The sequence below is a fragment of the Notamacropus eugenii genome, chromosome 5 (genome assembly GCF_028372415.1).
Source record: "Notamacropus eugenii isolate mMacEug1 chromosome 5, mMacEug1.pri_v2, whole genome shotgun sequence".
NCBI lineage: Eukaryota > Metazoa > Chordata > Mammalia > Diprotodontia > Macropodidae > Notamacropus > Notamacropus eugenii.
In genome coordinates this window covers 64,894,888-64,911,539 of record NC_092876.1, presented here as the reverse complement: position 1 = coordinate 64,911,539, position 16,652 = coordinate 64,894,888, and the positions used below count along the sequence as shown (strand labels likewise).

Genomic DNA, 16,652 nt, shown 5'->3' with positions numbered 1-16,652 from the left:
TCTTGCCCCTGGTGCTTTAAACTGAAGTCAGGAATGGTCATTTTGATTTTTTAAAAATCTTCCCTAATGAATGAACTGTTCTGCACACGTTGGCTGTTTAATAAGTATTTGGTATTGAACTGAATTTGAATAAATAGATTCTTAAAGAGGTTCCTCTGTAAGGGTTTATTTAATCCCCTCTCACAAATTCTAGGGTAAATTCCCTCCTGCGTCTTGTTAAAAAGAAATTTTGATCTCAGAGCTCCATTTCTTATATTCTCCAGCTCATCTTTCTATGTTATTAAAAAATGTCTTTTCTTTTTAATCATTTAGGTTACACTGGAGCATATCCAAAGCAATCTTCCATCCCTTATAAATTTCGGACCATAGTAATCCCGGATTCAGAAAGAAAAGGATTTAACAGTCAAAGCAAAAGATTTTATTGTAAACTGGTAATGATGCTGTTTTTTGATATTTCCTACTTTTATTCAGGATTTTAGCATGATCAGTTTGTTTTATGGGAGCTATTCCTGTATCCTTAGACATGTCCCCACATCTCTGTGGGCCTCAGTCCCTTCATCTGTAATGTGAAGGCATTAGGTCAGAGGATATTTAAAGTCCCTCCCAGCTCTGACTTCCTGTATTTAAGCTCCCTCCCAGCTCTGACATTCTGTATTCTAAGCTCTCTCTTAGTTCTGATGGCCTATGTTCTAACTTTCTCTGTTTTAGGGTCCCTTCCAATCCTAAACCTTCTAGTTGTGACATTATACGTTCCAAAATATATCCAGTTCCAAAATTTCAAAATTCTTCAAATGAAACACTTTATTAGTACTTGAATTTTGAAGCTATAATAATGTTAACATTTAGAAAGTCAATTGAGTCTATATAGAGATATATATAATGCATATATACACATATATGTATATATTATGTATGTATAATAGATATATACACATACATGTATACACATGTAAGAAATATAATTTCTACAAATATATATATAATATATAATCCACACTCATTTAGATATTTTCTCTTTTAACTAGTTTGTCCTTTGTCTTTTGTTTTGAACACCAGGGGGCAGTGTACTCCATGTAGCTATGAGTGCACTTTTTAAAAAGGTTCAATTTTTTTGAATAAAATGAGATTGAAATGTCTTAAATCTTAATCTTAAGTCTTAAAAAACGAATCTTCTGTTCTGTCTGCTCCATTGTACAAAGTAGCACTGGCCTGTAGTTTTTGTTGCTGGGGAATTGGAGGCTGTGGATTGCTTGAGTTTAGGAGTTTTGAGCTGTAGCTGACTTTAATCTAGCACCATTCCTTCTGTGTCAATCAGTATTGGCTTCAGGCTGCTGCAGTTTTAGTCAAGGCAAAAAAGGGAGACCCCATCTCCAGAAACACACACAAACAAATAGAAAAAAACAAAGACAAAAAAGAAAAATACAAGATCTGAAAAAATGGAGACAAAGTTTTACGAACCTTGTGGGGATGAAAGTCCTTATCTAAATTTTGCATATTTTGTCATTTCGGTAATATTTTATATCTTTTCACCATTTTATGTTATTGTTCTTCTCCAGCTACCTCTATCTGTCTCTTTCAGGTCTCCTGTGTTTCGTTGATGTTTTCCCCTCAGGATGCTAATAAAACCATTGAAGGAAAGGGAAAATATGGAAACTTGAGTTCTATTTCCTGGTCTTTTACTGACTTTGTGGCCTTAGTCAATTAAATTCCCCTTCTCTGGGCTTCAGTTTTCTCATTTTTTAAAATGTCATAGTACTCTTTAAAGTCTGATCTATTTTCTAAAGTTTCATCTAGCTCTAAGATGCTGTGACCTTGAAATACAGTGGAAAGGACAGTTTGATTTGCAGTCAAATGATCTGGGTTCAGATCCTGACCTTGTCACTAAATAATTCTGGGCTCTTGGGCACTCTTAGTGCCTTGGGTAACTCTCAAAGGCTGGGTTACAGAGGAGGTGCCTGCTTTGTATCTGAACCTGGTAGCACCCCATACTGAGGAAATCTGGACAAATCTTAGAAAAACTGATATTTTTTAGTCTTTGGCTTCTCTATTCAGTTAATCTCTTTTCATTCAATCTTCCCAGTTCTTGACAGTTTTCATAATTATTGCTTTTACATATTTTGAGATCTGATAGTACCTAGCCTCCCTCCAGTTTTCTTTTTCATTGTTCTTGACATTCTTGGCCATCTTTTAAAAAAATACGAATTTTGTTATAACCTGATCAAATTCCATTACAATTACCTATTAGTATGTCATTATTTTTGACTCAACCTAACCATGAACAAGGGATATCCCTTTATTTGTTCACTTCCCAGTTGAATTTTTTGAGAAACTTTGAGGAGGTCTTTTATAGGTCTCTTGTACATCGTGGTGAGTTAATGCCAAAATATTTGGCATATTTTATCATTATTTTCAAGGTATTCATCAGTTTTTCTTGGTTCTTGGAGGTGCTATTTGAAAATGTGGGGGATTTTTACCCTATCCCACTACTTTAATAAAGTCATCCATTATCTAATCATCCATTATCTCCATTTCTTTTTTCATTTACTGTTTTGAGTTCACAGCTTTTCCTAGAACAGGGTGACTGGCCTACACTAATGGATAGCCCTATGTCACCTTTCTCCTTCTGCCTCCCTTTGCCCCCACTTCCAGACTTTGTGCCCTGTGGTCTTTGTCACTCCCTCACTGACTGGTGCTCTGTCTTCCTCCCCCTCAAATGAAAACACACATTTACACTAGGCATAGTTTGTGGTATGGGCCCTGGGGAGCAACAATTTCTAGTGTCAGCTCTACACAAGTTTTCTAGGGATATGTGTAACAATAAATGTCAGTGGTCCATTGGGGTTAGGTTCCCTGCTCCACTAAGGGGTCCCAGTTAATACTGGGGGAGCTTGAACTCTAAAGAGTTGGACTAAACCACTCCCCTTTTCTCATTGTCAATGGCTATTTACAATGAGAAAAGCTTAGGTTTGGCTCATGTCAAGTCTACAGAATGGAGGAGAGAGGTAGTCTTTGTGGAAGTTTGAGGAGAGTTTCATGTCTCACATTCCCAAGAGAAGATGAGATCATGGCTAGTTGTCTTTGATACAGGTACCCATTACCTCTATCATGGAGATCAAGGGACCAAGAAGGAGAGTGCTCTGTCACCTCCAAACACACGTCCTTCAGTACTGAGCCACATACTAGAAAGGAGCCCAAATGCTCCAATGGGGTTCACTCAAGCTGGAGCAGATCAGGGGAGCCCCAATTCCTCCTCCTGCTGCCTCCCACATAGAATCTGAAGAGAGGTATCTTAACTTTTCCCTGATAAGGTTCAGCTTTTTAATTTCTTTTCCACACCTTTTTGTGAATTCTAAGATAAATGGAAAGAGTGAACATTCAGTTTTAATGGGAAAGCATCTGATGTTTCTCTCTTGTATATATTAGCTTTTGGTTCCAAACATCTTTTTTTTTCACCAAATCTGTGATTTCATTGAGGTAACCATTTCCCAGTGAAGAAATTTCTCCTATCAAAGCGGATCAGGACCTTTTCTAAAACTTGAGTCTTATAGAGTTGGTTGAATGACTTGTCCAGGGTCACACAACTAGGCTGGGTGGTGGGTTTTGAACCTAGGTATTTCTTGACTCCCCAGGCCAGCTCTCTAGTTGCTGCTTCTTTATTAACAAACTTTCTCAATCCTTTGATCCATTCTGGTTTTAATTCGACTTTGTCCTGAGTCATTAGGTCCACCACATTTCACCGATAAGTGACAGTCCAAAAAAAAAAAAAGGAACTTCACTGAATGTATCAGTAGGGGGCAGCAACAAAACGTGGAAACTCTGGGGAATCCACTTTAGATCTGGCACGGACCAGACCACAGAGGACGTTGAGTTCCACTCCAACTCTTTTTACAGAGGAGAAAACTGAGGCTCTTTCTCTACTTTTTTTTTCTTTTTGCCCTGTAAAAGGTATCTTTCTTTTCTATCTTTTTGCCTTGTTGGGGGTAGGAATCACCCCTGTATTTATGCCCTTTCCATCTCCCCAGATGACTTTTGATCCTTCCTTAGCATGTTTTACTTTTACCTCCATCATCCTGCTAAGACCATTGGGATAGTAGTCAAGAACCCTGGTTTCTAGTCCCAGCTGTTCCTTAAGAATAACTGTGTGGGGCCGTGAACAAGTTAGTTTTTCTAAATTCTTCTTTTCCTAAATCATCTTTTCTCATGTGTAAGGTGAAGGGGTTAGACTAGATGACCCCTTAAATGCTTTCTAGCCCCAGGATTCTGTGTTCTAAGGGCTATACCCTCTCCAACTCTAAGATGATTTGTTTTAAACTTCCTTCTATAGTTCTGATGTGCTGTGTCCTACCTAGAGCCATCACTAGGAATTCTGACATAATAGATAAAGTTCATGTGGGGAGGAGGGAGTTCCTCAGGTCAGTCATATGATGCCTTGGTGGAGATATCCTTGGGAAGGACAGAGAAGATGGCATATGAGTCATGGTGGGATAGAAAGAGGTCAGCCTGTTCTGGTTGAAAGCATTCTCAGTGGCATACCTGGAAGGGTGAGGTTAATAGTAAGAGTCTTAGCAGTAGAAGGTGGACGAAAGAGGGAAAGAGGGGTGGGACCTTTGTGGTGCCATATGGCATGAGACCAAGGGCAGCTAGGTGGTGCAGTGGATAGAGTGTCAGACCTGGAGTCAGGCAGACTTGTGTTTGTGAATTCAAATCTGGACTTAGACACAAAGTAGCTGTGTGAACGTGGGCAAGTAACTTCACTCTGTTTGCCTCAGTTTTCTCATCTGTAAAATGAGCTGGAGAAGGAAATGGCAAACCGCTCCAGTATCTTTGCTGAGAAAATGTCAAATGAAGAGTCAGACTTGACTGAAACAACTGGACAACAGCAATAGCATGGGACCAGTGGAAACCCTGGAAACCCTGGGCTTGGTGGGAGGATTTCCCCTGGATTTTGGTGCCCTGGGGAAAAGCATTGGTCATGATCCCCTAGAGCAGGGGAAATAGTTTTTTTTCATTTAACAAAAATCTGTTTTCTTTCCCTTCCACCTGCCTTCTCCCAGTGGAAGAACAAATAATTGAGCAAAACAAATTCCTGCCTTGGCCACGTCCAAAGACCACCCATCATCTTGATGTCAGGAGATAGGTAACAGGTGTGATCAGTCTTCTGGAGTCATGGTTGCTTCCTGCATGGCTCAGACATCTTAAAGCCCGTTAAAGTTGCTTTTTCTTTGCATGTTATTGTTCTTGCAGAAATTGTTCTCTTGGTTCTGCCTACTTGACTGCGTCCTTTCATACAAATCTCTGCAGGTTTCTCTGAAACCATCCTTGGGTCATTTCTTACAGACAAGTATGTTCCATTCCCATAATGTGTGTGCAGTCATCCCCAGCTGATTTGCCCTCACTGTCTGTGTTCTAGGATCCCATCCAGCTCTAGTAATCTGCGTTCTCTGTTCCCTTCTGACTCAGAAATTCAGTGTTCCAAGTTCCCTTCCTACTCTAACCTTCTGTGAATTTCACAAATCAAAACTCTGTGAGATTTCTTCATTGCTTACATGTTTTCCTAAAGTCTCTCAAAGTGAGGAAATTGATTTCCACTTTTCTTTCCCTGGTAATTTCTGTCAGCCTACTTGCTAAAGCCATATCGTTGACTTTGCTTTGCGTTTGAACAGTGCTCTGTGCTCTTTAAGGTACTTTGACATTCTTTGCCTCATTTGATCTTACCAGAAACACTGAAGTCGAGAGATGGGGCTTTATGATCCCCATTTTACAGATGATAAACTCAAGGCCAAAAAACTGAAGTGATTTTCTGGGAGTTGCCCAGCCCATAGTGGGCAGAGCCAGGACTCAGAGGATCAGATCGACCCTGTGCACCAGGACACATTATCAACTTCTGTAGAAAGCTTCTGGATTTCCAGGAGATCCACAGCAGGCTGCTTTCCCTTGTCTTGGAGCCTTCACCAGTCCTGTAAGGTTGATGTCAGAAGAGAGCAAGGTAAAAGAAGATGAGGTTTCAGAGAGAAGCCACTGCCGGCCCCCCTTGCCATCTTTGTGGACTTTGTCCAGGAGTTCCAGGTGACAGACAAGCTTCTGAATTCTCAAACATGGACACTGGGGGGCCTGAGGTTTCAAGTTATCTCCTAAAAGTACTCTTGCCATTCAGAAGATTTCCTGCTGAAGTCGACTCACATGGAAGTGAGCCAAACCACAGGTGATAGCAGGGTTACAAAGGGGAGGAAGTCAGGATTTTCACAAGCTTCTCACTTCTAAATCATTCCCCTTCTGCCCCTCACTACCTGTGTGACCTGAGATAAATCACTTTCCCCTTTGGAGCCTCAGTTTTCACATTTGTAAAATGGGGGAGTTGTCATAAATTTGTGTCATGGAAACTTTGGGCAACATGGTGAAGCCTATGGATCCCTTCTCAGAATAATGATTTTTAAGTGCATAAAATGAAATATATAGGATTACAAAGGAAACCAATAGTTAGGGAAAATAAAGATACTTTTTTTCCCATCTAAGTTCACAGACCCCCTGAAAAATCTCCATGGATCCAGATCAATACTTGGATTTGATTATCTCTAGTCCTTTTAGCTCTTTTAATTCCAAGTTCTTTTGCCTCTGACATTCTGTGTTCTAAGTGGCTTCTCTGTTCCAAGGTCCCTTCTAGCTCATGTGTATGTGTGTTCATCCTTCGTTGTCAAAGAAGACCATGCTATCAGAGAAATGATGACATGACTCGCACTTGACTTTGTTTTGAGTGAGGGAGGAATGTGCAGGTCACCAGCCTCACTTCTCCTCCAAAGCCATCTGAATCCATTGACCAGATATTCATGAGGATGACTGGAGATGACCCAGGATGAGGCAATTGGGACTTGCCTAAAGTCATACAGCTAGCGAGTGTCAAGTGTCTGAGGTGAGATTTGAACTCAGGTCCTCCTGACTTCTGCACTGGTGCTTTATCCACTGTACCACCTAGCTGCCCCAAAGGTTCCTAGATAAAGAGCTGGAAGAAATCCCAGCATCAACCTTCAATGCCTTTCTTTTCTCTTTCCTTTTTTTTTTAACCTTTTCATGTTTGAGGTAAAGAAACTGAAGACTTTAATTGACTTGGTCAATATCACATAGGCAACAAGCCCTGATATTTTTTGTTTCAAGGTTTTTTATATCTGAGGCAACTCTGCCTCATTTCAATACAATTAACTAGCCAAGTCAAGACATGAAGAAGAGGAGGAGGAAGGAGAAGAAGAATTTGTAGCCTTGATAATGTATATTCTCTCAGCCCTTTCAACTTTGAATATCTATGATTCTAAAACATGGCACTCAATATCTTTACCCTAGCTGGAACCTGGATGTGGTGCTTTGAAGGCATTTTACAAATAAAAAAAAGTATCATCAGTTGGGGTTCTTGACCTTTCTTGTTTTATGGATCCCTTTGGCAGTCTGGTGCAGCCCGTGGACCACTTCTCAGAACGATGCTTTTCAATATAGAAAATAAAATGCATAAAACATCAATTACTCAGTTGCGTAAACTGGGACAAGACCTTTCTACTCTCAGGGTCTCAGTTTGCTCATCTTTCTGTTTTATTGCCAGGATTCAAGAACGTGACTCTAGATAGTGAGATCAGTCTAGCTTCAGTCTAGAAATCATATTCTTTTGACCAGTAGGAGACAGGAGTTGGGGCCCTAAAGTTTCTCTAAGAGGAATGTAATAAACCTCCTGTTGATAAGGAAAATTTGAATTCAAGAGGGCTGATTCTTCATGCTGGAATGATGTGTACAGTGATGTATCAGGCTCATAAAACTGATGTATCTGCATGAACAATGTGCTAAGAATGGGGACACAGGTATGTTGGGGCTCGTGTTAGAGGAAGACATGGGACCCAGGAGTTACAAAGGCAGAACTAAGCTTTTCTGCCACCGCTTCATTGGGTGACTGTAACTTAGGACAAGGGTCTTATCTTCCCTTTAACTCTATTTCCTCCACCATGAAATGGAGACAGTGATCATAAAATCTAAATGTTTTAGAACTGGTAGAAATTTTAGAATATCATGTGTTGCAAAGAGGGTACTGGTCTGTATTAAGAGAGGAAGTTTTTCACTGGGATTATCATAGAATGTCAGAGCTAGGAGGACCCTTAGAACACAAAATGTCAGAGCTGGGAGGGCCCCTAGAACACAGAATGTCAGAGGTGGGAGATACCATAGATCCCACAATATTACCTCTCAATCACTTCTACTCCAGCCAAATCTGGGCTCTTGGCAATGAAACAAGATATCCCAACCTGGCAGGCTCCAGAGCCCGATCCCAGTGGGTATATCTGATGTGTCTCCTATGACAGGCAGCACTAGCCTTTAGGACATGTTGTTTCCCCATTCCACCAGGGGTGGCTAGAAATATGTAGTGACTGGAAGGACTAGTGAATTAGGTTCTAGTTCTAGGTAAACCATTCCTCTTGTGTATCTCAGTTTCCTCAACTGTAAATTAAGGGAGTTAGGTTAAATGTACTGGCAAGTCCTTTGCAATTTTCAGTATTTCAATATTTTATGGTTTTAAAAGTTATTTGCAAGCCCAGAGGTAGCACTGGGTAGGGTACTGGATCTGGAGTCAGGAGACCTGAGTTAAAAACTACTTTTAATATTAAGTTGATATGTGACTGGGCAAATCACCACTCTGAGCCTCTATTTCCTTGCCTATAAAATGGGGATAATAACACCTGAAGTATGTACCTCATTGGTTCCTCACCCCTTGTCCCATGATGAAGTGGTCTTCCTCACCAAGGATGAACTTCTTTACTTTTACCTGCACAAGCAATCCTATTCCGTCCTATCTCCCCCAGCAAACTACCCCCTCTACCAGTCCCTCTCGCTTCTCTTCAATGTTTCCCTTCCTACTGGCTGCTTCCTTACTGCTCCCCATATGCCTATGTCTCCCCCTCCTCAGAAGCCCCAGGCTTCATCCATCCCTGCTGGCTACCATCCCATCGCTTCCATCCCTTTCCTGGCTACATTCCTTGATGAAGCTATCTATGTATGGCGGGAGCCACCCTGCAGGTGACCAGTGATTTCTTTACTGTGAAGAAATTCAACAGGCTTTTTTCTGTTCTCATCTTTCTTTTCCTCTTTGCAGCCTAACACGGCAGTCACCCTCTTTTCCTTGGTACTCACTTATCTCTAGGCTCTCATGTTGCTCTCTTCTAGTTTTCTTCCTGCCAGTCTGGCCCCTTCTTCTTAGTCAGTGAACATTTATTAAACACCTACTAAGTATTTATGAAGCACCTACTGTGTGCCAGGCACTATGCTAAACACTGGGGATACAAAGAAGGGCAAAAGACACTCCCTACCCTCCAGGAGCTCACAGCCTGATGGTGGAGAAAGCTGGCAAACAAGTGTACAGATGAGCAATAGACAGGGTCAGCAGGGTAGAAGTATGAGGAAGAAGACCCTCAAATCCGGAGGATTTGGGAAAAGCTTCCTGGAGAAGGTAGGATTTTAGCTGAGACTTGAAGGAGTAAAAAGGAGAAGGGAGAAGGACGCTCCAGACATGAAGCATGCTTAGAGAAAGTGCCCAGATCTGGGAGATGGTGCACTTTGTGAGAGGAGTAGCAGGGAGGCTGACCAGCTCCACTGGATCGAAAGAGTACATATGTGCACGTGTAACATAGCTCTATTGTCCCTCACCCCCACCCCCAATACAACACAAACTCCTTGAGGGGAGAGCTGCTTCATCTTTCTTTCCCCCATGGTTAGCACAGTGCCTGGCACACAGTAAGTGATTAATAAATGCTTATTAATCAGTTAGACAAATGTGACAGAATTCCTTTTGAAGTCTGCATTGATTTCATGCAGGGAATAGGGATGGAGAATTTGAGGGCAATTTGAGGGTGAAGTGTATAGAGCACCAGACCTGGAGTTGGGAAGACTCATATTTGTGAGTTCAAAACCAGTCTCAGACAGTTACTCACTGTGTGACCCTCAGCGAATCATTTCACTCTGTTTACCTCATTTTCCTCATCTCTCAAATGAGCTGAAGAAGGAAATGGCAATCCACTCAAGTTTCTCTGCCAAGAAAATCCCAAATGGGGTCACAAAGATTCGAGTATGAATCTGAATAACCACAACATGAGAATGGAGAATGTTCCCAATGTGGGGCAGGGGTGGGGTGTTTCTATCAACTGTCATTTTCATAAATGCTCAACATACCAGTATGGTTTAATCTTTGGTAAAACTACCCAGTGTTAATAACTGTCTACTTATTAACCTGCTAACACACCCCACAATCTCAGGGGAATTTCAATGAAAGAGAGATAACTTGTGCCCTTTCTTGAATCAGACATCTTTAGAGACTGTCACTGAGAGGGTTTGATAAACTGCATGTTGAAATAAATGGATAGGAACTGGTTGCTCTGTGAAGCATGTCCTGTCCCTGACACCACCTTCTGGGACAGGTATTGAAGGCTAGGCTTGTCAACAAAATGCCCCATCCTGCCCAAGGCTTTAAATCTCTTTTTGAACCACAGAACCTCATCCATTAAAAAATGCATAGTCTTCTTTAATTTCTTTTAGAACTTCTCTTTTGAAAAATTAATCTTACTTATACTGACATCTTTTGGTTTTTTATCACCTTCATTTCTGAATACTTCCCCCCCCCACCCTTATCCAACAAACCATCCCTTTTTAACAAAGATTTTTTTAAAAGGAGCAGTTCAACAAAACTAACTCATCAGCCATGTCCGAGAGTACATGTAATGTTCCATACCCATGGTCCCCCACCTCTGCAGTTAAGGAAGGAAGGTATGTGTTCTTAGCTCTTTTTTAGGGCCAAACATGATCTGCCTTAGTTTCTGTAGTCGGTTTATGAAGGCAGTAGGATGGCTGTGTTTCACCTGGAACTGAGGTTAACAAACAGGAAGATGTTAAAGAGAGCAAAATTGAATAAAAATATATTTAACATTGATAAAATGAAATTTCAGTGTTTCCAACTGTGACTGATCAGACCAATATGAGCTCGGAATGCTCTACCACAGGTTGGGCACAGATAGACCATGTGAATATTTGGGGTGGATACTCCAAATCTGAGCATTATGCATTGACTTTGTGCTGTCTCAATTCTGCTTTGCTCACAGAGCACAGCACCCTTTCTGATGTGGGCACTCCATGCTAAGCGCTCCTGTGCCAGTGTCTCCCATGTTGCACAGTCAAATCCAAAGTTCTTGAGAGAGACATAGTGGATAGATAGAGCACTATGACTGGAGTTGGCAGGACCTGAGTTCAAATTTGACTTCAGATACTTACTAGCTGTGTAACCCTGGGTGAATCCCTTCACCTGTTTGCCTCAGTTTCCTCATCTGTAAAATGAGCAGGAGAAGGAAATGACAAACCACTCCAGTATCTTTGCTAAGAAAACCCCACATGGGGTCCTAGAGAGCTGGACATGACTTAAGTAACTCAGCAGCAGCAACAACATGTGCCAAACACTTTGCTAAGTGCTTATGAAGCATTGTTTCATTTGATCAAGGAATCTACAGAGCCAACTGGTATAGTATAGATGGGACAATGAAGTTTGAATCCTGCCTGATACTTGATATATGAACCTGGGCAACCTTGCTGAGCCTCAGTTTCCACATATGTAAAATGGGGATAATACTTAACGCTGTCTTTTTTTCCCTTTATTTATTTATTTATTTATTTAACTTTTAACATTCATTTTCACAAAATTTTGGGTTCCAAATTTTCTCCCCTTTTGTCCCCTCCCCCCCCAAACACCAAGCATTCTAATTGCCCCATCACCAATCTGCTCTCTCCTCTATCATCCCTCTCTGCCCTTGTCTCCATCCTCTCCTCTGTCCTGTAGGGCCAAATAACTTTCTATACCCCTTTACCTGTATTTCTTATTTCCTAGTGGCTAGAACAGTACTCAGCAGTTGTTCCTAAAACTTTGAGTTCCAACTTCTTTTCCTCCCTCCCTCTCCACCCCTTCCCTTTGGAAGGCAAGCAGTTCAATATAGGCCAAATCTGTGTAGTTTTGCAAATGACTTCCATAATAGTCGTGTTGTATAAGACTAACTATATTTCCCTCCATCCTATCCTGTCTTCTATTCTCTCTTTTGATCCTGTCCCTCCCCATGAGTGTCAACCTCAAATTGCTCCCTCCTCCCCATGCCCTCCCTTCCATCATCTCCCCCACCCTGCTTATCCCCTTATCCCCCACTTTCCAGTATTGTAAGATAGGTTTTCATACCAAAATAAGTATGCATTTTATTCCTTCCTTTAGTGGAATGTGATGAGAGTAAACTTCATGTTTTTCTCTCCCCTCCCCTCTTTATCCCTCCACTAATAAGTCTTTTGCTTGCCTCTTTTATGAGAGATAATTTGCCCCATTCCATTTCTCCCTTTCTCCTCCCAATATATTTCTCTCTCACTGCTTGATTTCATTTTTTTAAGATGTGATCCCATCCTCTTCAATTCACTCTGTGCACTCTGTCTCTATGTGTGTGTGCATGTGCGTTTGCATGTGTGTGTGTGTAATCCCACCCAGTACCCAGATACTGAATAGTTTCAAGAGTTACAAATATTGTCTTTCCATGTAGGAATGTAAACAGTTCAACTTTTATAAGTCCCTTATGACTTCTCTTTGCTGTTTACCTTTTCATGCTTCTCTTCATTCTTGTGTTTGAAAGTCAAATTTTCTTTTCATCTCTGGTCTTTTCATCAAGAATGCTTGAAAGTCCTCTATTTCATTGAAAGACCAAATTTTCCCCTGAAGTATTATACCCAGTTTTGCTGGGTAGGTGATTCTTGGTTTTAGTTCTAGTTCCTTTGACTACTGGAATATCCTATTCCACGCCCTTTGATCCCTTAACGTAGAAGCTGCTAGGTCTTGTGTTATCCTGATTGTATTTCCACAATACTTGAATTGTTTCTTTCTAGCTGCTTGCAATATTTTCTCCTTGACCTGGGAACTCTGGAATTTGGCCACAATGTTCCTAGGAGTTTCTCTTTTTGGATCTCTTTCAAGTGGTGATCTGTGGATTCCTTGAATACTTATTTTGCCCTCTGGTTCTAGAATCTCAGGGCAGTTTTCCTTGATAATTTCATGAAAGATGATGTCTAGGCTCTTTTTTTGATCCTGGCTTTCAGGTAGTCCCATAATTTTTAAATTGTCTCTCCTGGACCTATTCTCCAGGTCAGTTGTTTTTCCGAGATATTTCACATTATCTTCCATTTTTTCATTCTTTTGGTTTTGTTTTGTGATTTCTTGATTTCTCATAAAGTCATTAGCCTCCATCTGTTCCATTCTAATTTTGAAAGAACTATTTTCTTCAGTGAGCTTTTGAATCTCCTTTTCCATTTGGCTTATTCTGCTTTTGAAAGCATTCTTCTCCTCATTGACTTTTTGAACCTCTTTTGCCAATTGAGTTAGCCTACTTTTCAAGGTGTTATTTTCTTCAGCATTTTTTTGGGTCTCCTTTAGCAGGGTGTTTACTTGTTTTTCATGCTTTGCTTGCATGTCTCTCATTTCTCTTCCCAGCTTTTCCTCCACCTCTCTAACTTGATTTTCAAAATCCTTTTTGAGCTCTTCCATGGCCTGAGCCCCATTGAGTGGGCTGGGATACAGAAGCCTTGACTTCTGTGTCTTTCCCTGATGGTAAGCGTTGTTCTTCCTCATCAGAAAGGAAGGGAGGAAATACCTGTTCACCAAGAAAGTAACCTTCTATAGTCTTATTTTTCCCCCTTTTCTGGGCATTTTCCCAGCCAGTGGCTTACCTTCTGAATATTCTCTTCACACCCACTTCGCCTTCAGATCCTCCCAGCCAGCACTTGGGGTCTGAGATTCAAATGCTGCTTCCCAGCCTCAGGGCTTCAGTGGGGGCAGGGCTGCTATTCAGTGTGAGATTAAGTTCAAGTGCTTGGGTTGAGGGCAGGGCCACCACACGGGGCTCACTTCCCTCAGTGGGTTTATGCAGAGACCTTCAACAATGGATCTGGGCTCCTGCCTGCTTGGGGAGCCCTGGTCTGCTCCTGCCTTCGTTGCTGCCTCCCAAGGGGGCCTCAGTTATGGGGGTACCCCACTCCCCTCTCAACCCACCAAAGAGACCCTCTCTCCAACCCCCGTCACCTGTGGGTGGAGGGACCCACGCGGCCGCTGGAGATCCCGTCCCTGAAGCCCACTCAGATCTGCTCCTTTTGGCGCCGCGCCACCAAGGCAGGGCTGGGCTCTGCTCCAGGTCTGGGGCGCGAGGGACCTTTTGCGAGAGGTTTTCAGGCTCTCTGGAGCAGAAATCTCCTCCGCTTCATTGTTCTGTGGCTTCTGCTGCTCCAGAATTCGCTGGGAGTTCTTTTTTACAGATATTTTATGGGCTGTAGGTTCGGAGCTAGCGTATGTGCGTCTTTCTACTCCGCCATCTTGGCTCCACCCCCCTACTTAACACTGTCTTGTAGGGTTGTCAAAAGAGTGTCAAATGAGATAATCTTTAAAAAACCAAACAACTTTATGATCCGTAAAGTATGATCTGTATGGAAATCAGTCAGAGAATCTTGGAACTTAGAAACTTAGAATACAGATTATTAAAAAACATTGTACAAAGTGGTTGTGATGTAGTAGAGGCAGCTGGGTGACAGTAATAGAGCAACTGAACTTGGAATTAATTAGTGAGTCCTGAGTTAGAATCTTGCTTTTGATGTTTATCTAGGTGGTTAAAGTTCTGTTTTCAATTCACATTCTACCATGAATTCATTGGGTGTTACAAACCTCAGGACAAGATTCTTCACTTCTCTATGTGTCAGTCCCCCCGCCATCCCTTGCCCAAAGGAGTGTCAGTCTCAGTTTCCTCATCTGTAAAATGGGGATCATAATAGCACCAACCACACAGGATTGTTATAAGGATCAAGTGAGAACCAAGGACAGTAGATTTAGAGCTGGAAGGGATGTTAGAGGTCCATTGGGTATGATCACCTCATTTTACAGATGAGGAAACTGAGGTATAGCGAGATTAGGTGACTTGTTCAGGGCCACACAGCCAATATCTGAGGCAAGATTTGAATTTAGGTCTTCCTGACTCCATGCATAGCACTCTACCCAAAATGCCACACGTCCCAAACCCTAAAGCTTTCTATACATGTAAGCAATAACCATTAGTGGTATTAGCAACAGTACTGGCTTACACATCAGAGGGCCTGGGTTAATAGCAGAGCCAAGCTTTTATTTAATACCTGTGATCTTAGGCAAGTCATTTGAACCCTTTGGACCTCAGCAAAAGGAGGGGTGCAGTCTCCCCTCTGTTCTCTTCTGTGCATTTAAAAATGGTTCAATAACTTTATTCTTTCTCTTCTTTTTGGCAATTTTGTCCCTCTCTCCCCACAACTGAGTGAAAAAAGAGAAGGAAAACCAGATCTGTATAGTCAAGCCATGCCAATCCCCACATTGACCATACCCGAAAGTGTATCTTGAATCACCTCTCGCCCTAACTATCCTCAGTCCAGCCTCGTCGTCCAGCTGGGACTGCTCTCTCCACAGTTGCCAGGGGCCAAATCCAATGACCTTTCCTCAGTCCTCATCCTCCATGACCTCTCTGCAGCCTTTGGAAACTGCCCTGGATACTCTTCTCATGTTCTTCATGAAATTGATCCCCCCTGGTTCTCTTCCTGACTGTCTGTCCACTCTTGATTTCCTTTGCTGAATCTTCATCTAAGTCGAGTGTCCAGTAAGCTAGCCATGTTTGTTTCCTGTCTCTGTCCCTCTTCCCTTCTCCAGGGCCAAGCTTGGTCTGCCTTTGTTTCCATAATCAGTTTATGACTGTGGTAGGGGGGCTGCAAGTTTCAGTTGCTACTGGATTTAACAAAGACGAGGGTGTTAGAGCAAAATTGAATAAAAACAATATTTTTTTTTCACTTGGTGATTTCATCAGCTCCTAAGGATTCAATGATCATCTCTATGGAGGTGATTTTCAAACCTCTTTATCTAGCCCTCTCCTGACCCCTGACTTTATATCTCTGTGTCTTAAACATTTCCAACTGAAAGTCTCATAGACATTTTAAACTCAATGTGTCTAAAACTGAACTCATCATCATTCCCGCTAAATGTTTCTCTCTTCCTAACTCCCTTTTCACTTCTCAGGGCAACACTATCATTCTAGTTACCCAGGTTTGAAACCAAAATGTCACCCTCAACTCCTCACTCTCTTCATGTCCAATTTATGGTCAAATCTTGTTGAGTCTGCCTTCACAGCATCTCTCCCATAACTCCTGGACACTGCCGTCAACGTGATCTGGGACCTTGTCAACTCATGCCTGGATTATTATAATTGTCTTCTGGTTGGTCTCCCTGGCTCAGGTCTCTCCCCACTCCACTTGTTAAGCACGATCTTCAGGTCTGACCATGTCTTCAGATCTGACCATTGGTATGGGATTCTCTCCTTATTGGTAGAAATACCCTTTGCCCGTGAGAGGTGAGAGGCAGGACAGAGCTGTTGAAAGCAGGAGAGAGAAGAGATGTAGTTTCCTTAATCTTGGGAGTCTCTCCAGTTTCTTTGGGCTTTGGGTGCTCCTGGCTTCCAGTTGCAAGAGAGAACATGAAAGAGGCCAACCCCACTTCAGATTGCTGAAGGGAGAATAAGACTCTGGAAAGAAGCCACCATGAAATGAGCAGGTGGTTTCCATCA

General features: G+C 42.0%; 1 protein-coding gene across 6 annotated transcripts in view; it reads left to right on the top strand.

Moving 5' to 3' along the window:
• The window catches only part of STPG1 (sperm tail PG-rich repeat containing 1), an 87,926-nt gene that overhangs the window by 15,152 nt on the left and 56,122 nt on the right, over positions 1-16,652 (top strand). For 3 of the 6 annotated variants that reach the window (XM_072609319.1, XM_072609320.1, XM_072609321.1), the window contains exon 3: positions 313-431. The exons of the other annotated variants lie outside the window; for them this stretch is intronic. In XM_072609319.1, the coding sequence (XP_072465420.1) occupies positions 313-431 (119 nt within the window). The remainder of the gene's footprint in view (positions 1-312; positions 432-16,652) is intronic. 6 annotated transcript variants of the gene reach the window in all.